The 6,000-nt window shown below is 46.9% G+C and overlaps 1 protein-coding gene across 8 annotated transcripts in view; it reads right to left on the bottom strand.

Annotated features, from left to right (window-relative positions):
* Positions 1-820: 820 nt before the first annotated feature.
* HABP4 (hyaluronan binding protein 4) overlaps positions 821-6,000 on the bottom strand; it is a 40,577-nt gene continuing 35,397 nt past the window's right edge. For 3 of the 8 annotated variants that reach the window (XM_080819412.1, XM_080819413.1, XM_080819415.1), the window contains exons 7-8: positions 4,053-4,238; positions 821-2,382 (exon numbers count right to left, since the gene is read on the bottom strand). In XM_080819412.1, the coding sequence (XP_080675538.1) occupies positions 2,326-2,382; positions 4,053-4,238 (243 nt within the window). In that variant the 3' untranslated portion in view covers positions 821-2,325. The remainder of the gene's footprint in view (positions 2,383-4,052; positions 4,239-6,000) is intronic. The other 5 variants (XM_080819418.1, XM_080819416.1, XM_080819417.1 and 2 more) reach the window with 2 other exon arrangements.

Below are 6,000 nucleotides of genomic sequence, written 5' to 3'. Positions count from 1 at the left end.
TGATGCTCTCCCAGCTCCAGGCCCTGGGCCTACTCCCCCAACCCATCTTCAGCTGCTGTCTGGTTGCCTGGGATCCAACTGTGAGCTCCTTCAAGTTGGGCTTGGGACTGGCACACCTGACTCTGGAGTTCAAACATACTTGACCCCTGCCTTCCAAGAGTCTTGGGGCCTAGTCAGTTTTCTTTTGTGGGGTTAACTTGCTGTGTTAAGTTACTAGCTAGAAACATGGCCTGCCTCATGATACGTCTACACCCAAGCACCTTAAAGGAGAGTTGTAGGGGAACTTTGACCAGGAAGACCTTCCCTTGTTTATAGGTATGAACACAGTCCTGCCTACTCTTGATTTTTCCCTGCAGTGTGTCAGGGATTTCCCCTGCTCTTTGCTTCTGCTCGCTCTTCTCTAGGGCACTTTGGACAACCACATGACCAAAACCCGCCATCCACCTGCCCCACTGAGCAGTCTTCTACAGGCTCAGAAACTGTACCCCATCCCCCTGGTAGAGAATGTCAGTATGCCTGGGAAGGATGCGGTGTTTGCAAATACAGTATTAAATCTAGCACTACAGGCTTTTCAGGCATTATTTACAACACGAGAATTTTCTTGAAAGGGATCTCCGTTATGCCAATTTTCAAAGCCAAGGCAGGCAGGATGACTTCATGTGACGGCATTAAGTCTGCCAAGGAATGACACAGCCTCACGCTGTACCAGCTGATCATTGTAGCTAAACCTGACATTCACTCACCTGAGACTTAACTTAGATCAGGGCAGTCCCACTTGTGTCCTTCCCAGGGAGAGGGAATAAAACAGTTAATAGATCTTAGTACTCAGATATTAATTTAATAATGAGTAGTCAGTCACCCAGAGCAAACCAGCCATCATGTAGTTGGGGCAGGCGGTTCAGCCAATTCCTTCTACTGGGTCTTTTTCCACATTCTTTTCTCTTGACCTGGGAGTGACCAAAAGGATTCAGCTTTCTATACACAGTTAGGAGGGAATACCAACCTTTATTTACACTTGGGTTCAAGTTCAGAGCCATCTTAAACAGCATAGCAAAGCGGGGGGAAAGCACAGATCCTGGGACCAGGTTCAGATTCCAACACAAGCATGTTAACGGTGACAACAGGCAAATGTTATCTTGAGTGTCTGCGGTACAAGGGGGAGAGCATCACCCCAGCTGCCCACAGCTGTTAGAGCTGCCTCAGCCCCAGTTCCCGCCCCGGGCGCACGGCCAAGTGTGGCTCCTGCAGGGCTTGCTCTGCTGGGCGGGGCAGGACTCGGGCAGTGGCTGAACCTCAGAGGTGGCCCCTAACCCCAAACATTCACCACAGGCAAGAAATAGGAACTCAAACTGGTGTAAGGGCTGAGTGAGAAAAACTGCACATGGTGTTCAATAAATACTAGTTATTTACAAGTCTTGCTGGGACAAGGACGGAGGGCATCTGTACATGGGCGCTGAATTCAGATACTAGTTTTGATGGAGAAAAGGGTATGGTGTTAAGTTGCAATACTCTTTTGCCTGGACCCCTTTCACTTGATTGATGGGTTAAATAACATGATTTTAAAAATCATATGCTTAATACTCATCCTAAAAACCGCCCGAACCCTAAATATGCACATTTATACTAAACATGTGTGTATGTGTGTGTACATACACACGGAAACCACGAGGTAGTTAAATCACCATTAAAAAAAACAATACTTTTCCTAATTCTCTGTCATAGAGCGGTGGCCAGTGGCTATATATACACTAGCTGCTTAATATTATTAAATGAAAACCAGAACTCAAAAAATTCCAGAAGAGTGTAACATTTACAAGTAAACAGTAAATACAGCTGTATTTTAATTCCTCCATCTCTGAAAAGTAGGCTGTGACTGCTTTAAGTTAATGGTCCAAGTTATGCGTATTTCCTCTAATACTAAAGAACACAGCCTTCCAATTCTGTACAATTTATGAAGTAGTCTCAGTAGATTCTATTTTACATCTTTACTCTCCCTGTTTTTGTGGAGGATTCAATACAATCTCTATATATACATTTTAAACATTGTTTCTGAACTTCATTTGGAATTCCTTAAATAAAAAAATAATTGCCATTCTCCACCTTCTTGGGAAAGTGCCAGACTAACCCCCCAACTGGAACTGCTGCTCTGTGTCTGGAGAAATCCCTATCCCACAGCCCCCAGGCCAAAAAAGCGCAACGAATTCACACTACACGGGAAAAAGCAACATCTATTGTTCTTAGAGTCTGACTCTCTTCCCCACAGCAAGAAAAGTCTCTCATTGGTACGCCAACGCTGTTTTAGGTTGCTAGGGAAATAGGGCTCTCTCAAGCCAGAGCAGGAAAGTCCTCAGGGTCGTCCGGGTTGGGAGCAACGTCTTGTGTCTAAAGAAAAAAAGAAAAGTTTTGAAACCAACAGTCATTTTACCCATTCCCACTTGGGCACAGCCCTCTAGAAATACAGGCCAACTCTCACCCAGGGAAGGCGCTAATGGGGGGTATGGCCCAAACACTGGGGAGAGGCAGGACCCCAGTACAAAGAGGAGACACAGAGGGGGGACACAGAAGGGTGCCTCTCCCTTCTCAGACTCGCTCCTCTCCCCCCTACAAGATGGCCAGCAGTGCCCGCCTCCCTCCCTTTCTCCCACAAACCCTTACTGAGTGACCCTTGTGTATCAGGCACTTCCTTCATTCGATAAACATGATATAGAATGTTTACTACATGGAGATACAAGGTTGATTAAGACAGTTCCTAGCTGCCCTGGGTCCCCCTGAGGTCAGGGGAGAAGCCCTGAGGAAGTTACAGTGTGGTAACTTCAGCCAACAGGTGGCCAGTGAACAGCCCCCAGGAGGGGCTCCCACTGCAGTGTGGTAGCAGAGTGCACGCCATGGTCAGGTAGGGGCTTCTAGAAGAGAACGTTCTTCCAGAGATAAGCCTCAGTGAAGGAGCAAAGAGAATACAGATCTCCAAACAGAGCACCTTGACAGTGAAGGGGCGGGGGCCTGGGAGCAGGTTGAGCTGGAAGAGCACAGGATGTACAGATTTGTTCAGAAGTGTTTATGGGGGTGCCTGGGTGGCTCAGTGGGTTAAAGCCTCTGCCTTTGGCTCAGGTTGTGATCCTGGGGTCCTGGGATCGAGCCCCACATCAGGCTCTCTGCTCGGTGGGGAGCCTGCTTCCCCCTCTCTGCCTGCCTCTCTGCCTACTTGGGATCTCTGTCTGTCAAATAAACAAATAAAAAAATATTTAGAAATGTTTATGAAGCGCCTAATACACACTTAGAGTGTGCGAGGCACAGGGGAAACCAACAGTGAGCAAAAGCACACATGATTTCTGTCATCCACTGTAGAGACAGCAGATACTGATCAATAATCACAACCGTGAGGATAGAGTTAAAAATGGAGATAACGCTTCAGAGAAAAATAAAATTGTTTGCTCAAGGACTCTGACCTGGTCTGGAAGGAATTGTGCCCAGAGAAGACTCCTGTGAGGAGGCAAGGTCAGACGGTCTATGACTCTAGGTGAGCAAGCAAAGGGATAAGAGAAGGACTATCAGGTGCAAAGGCCCTGTGGGGTCAGGAACATGCTTGTCTGAAGAACTAGAGGTAGAGGCGTTGGCTGAGAAGCAGGGAAGAATGGTTTGAGGTGAGATGATGAGCCTGGGGAGGTCACAAGGAGGCCTTGAAGCCTTACAGAAGGTCCTGTCTGCCCTGAAAGCACCATAAGGGCACAGGGCATACAATCAGATCATAGTAAGTAACCATCAGGTGATCTGACTGGATCCCAAGCCTTTGTCTGATGCAGATGAGTGCATTTTCCTCTGTTCATGGCAGTGGTTCTCCCTGGTGACCGTGGAGGCTGGGGCTACTGAATGGTCTGTACCAACAATGTCCGTACTGTTACCATCATTGTTCCAAATGCCTCGATGTCAGACCCACACTAGACAGAGGGATGGACAGCAGACCCTGATGGCCCTCCCAGCTGCACAGCCCAGGGCATCCTCATCCTCTCGCTGCCTGTAGAAAACCGTTCAGGACCTAGAACACAAACACTCACCACCACCTCTGCTCTGGGTCCATAGTTCTCTGCCCTTCTGATCCTTCCCCGGCCTCCCCGTGTGCCACCTCTGGCTCCACGCCCAGGACGAGGGAGGTTACCGAAATTAATCTCCAGCTGGGATGTGATGTCATTGGCTGCTTTCCGGAAAACGTGGGCATCATCTTCATAGTCATCCTTTACCATCTGAAACAGTCACAGCATCTCAGCATCACATGCACACACGTCTCCATGGACACTCACTCAGCTTAGTGTCCCAGAGCCATGCTTCCAGGGAGCCGAAATGGCATCACGGTGGGACAGTGCCTGCTGCCCCCACCGTGTGTTGTCAGCATTGGACTCCGGGGCAAGGCAGAGGTAGGGACTCTGGTGCTCTGGTTCCAGCAAGGGGGGGATCTGCCCATTCCCCAGCCACGTGTTCTCATATGCACAGTCTTCATCCAAACATCTTTGAAGTCACTATTAATTCAAGTGGGACCAAGTTTCTATCAGTTTGGCAGGTTAAGATGTAAGATCTGACGTGCCTAATAGCAATCGATATGAATGGTCTGTACCTAAATGTATTTCGGCTAAGATTTTAAAAGTCTTAGTTTCTGTCTTATTTGTTCACAAATGCTACTTTGATAAATAAGGAAATATCACCTTCCTAGAATAGAACTTGATGGAAAAACTCCTTTCAATGTGGGTGCTGACTGTACAAATACCATATGTTAAGAACTGCATGATTTACAATAAACAATTCTGACTCAAAATATAGGGAACTAGTAAAACAACAGAGTACGGTTATCGGAGGATCGCCACTGATGCGGCAGAAGGAACTCAAGCTGCTTTTTAAGAACGGTATCAGTCAAGATACTTTGAGAAATGACATTTTAAGAGGTCAAATAAATTCTGTGTCTTGTTAAAAGAAAACTCTATTAAATGTATCTTGTTCCAAATTTGATTTGGCTTCGATTCCTAGTAAAAGATAAAACAAACCTCTCCCTTTTGAGTAAAATATAAATCTATAGGAAATATGCCGATAGTCTTAGATGAGAAATATCCAAAGTGCTATAATGCTAAACATGCCTACAACTCATCCAGGAAACGGAATCAAGCTTCCCTGAACTTATCAAGCCCTTCTGGCCACATGTTCATTTCAGATTTCATGTTTAACACTCAGATTGCCTTCAAAGCTGCAACTTAGGTAAATGGACTGTTGAAGCTAAAACGGTGAAAGAAAGAACAATTCAGGAGCACTGGCACTCTGGTATAAAAAAGGCAAACACAAAAAAAACAGCAAGAGGCAAATTAACTGCCCAGCACGTGCTGTAGAAAACTGCAGGCTCTGGGGGAGGCAGTGGTACCTCGTAGGGCTGCTGAGCAAAGGCCCCGCTCAGTTCACAGGCTGCTGTTGGTCTGGACTTGGCAAACAGGAAAGACCACTGCAGTGCTCCATTTCTTAGGGTCCCCAGCACAAAGTAAATGCGTGACCCCACGATTGGGCTTTTATCACTTTCAGAACACTTCCTGGCTAAAACCCTCAGTGCCCTAAGATTACCAAGGACCAAAGACATGCGCTTTCCTGAGGCCAGGCTGCATGAGTCAGCTCACCCAGGTGCTTCAGATGCTCCAGACCTCTCTCTGGAGGCAGAGAGGGTGAATCTGGTGTGGATGCAGGACAAACAGCTTCTGTTTTCGCCTGACCTGTCAACTACACACTTCACATCCTGACAGCACATTTGTTTGAGGCAAAGCTTTATTTACGATGCCACAGAACAAAAAACAAAAGTGAATTGGAAAAGAGCCAACCCAGCTAGCTGATGGACTTGTAGCAATGAATGCTTCAGGGGACCCTTACGTTCAGGAACATAAATGGAATGTGACTAAATGACACGCTGACCATCCAAACAATCTATGCAGAAGATCTTTCCAAAGCTTAGGCTCCAAAAAAGGGCTGAACACAAAC

This window comes from Martes martes, assembly GCF_963455335.1.
Source record: "Martes martes genome assembly, chromosome: 12".
Lineage (NCBI taxonomy): Eukaryota > Metazoa > Chordata > Mammalia > Carnivora > Mustelidae > Martes > Martes martes.
This window is presented reverse-complemented; position numbering and strand designations above follow the sequence as displayed.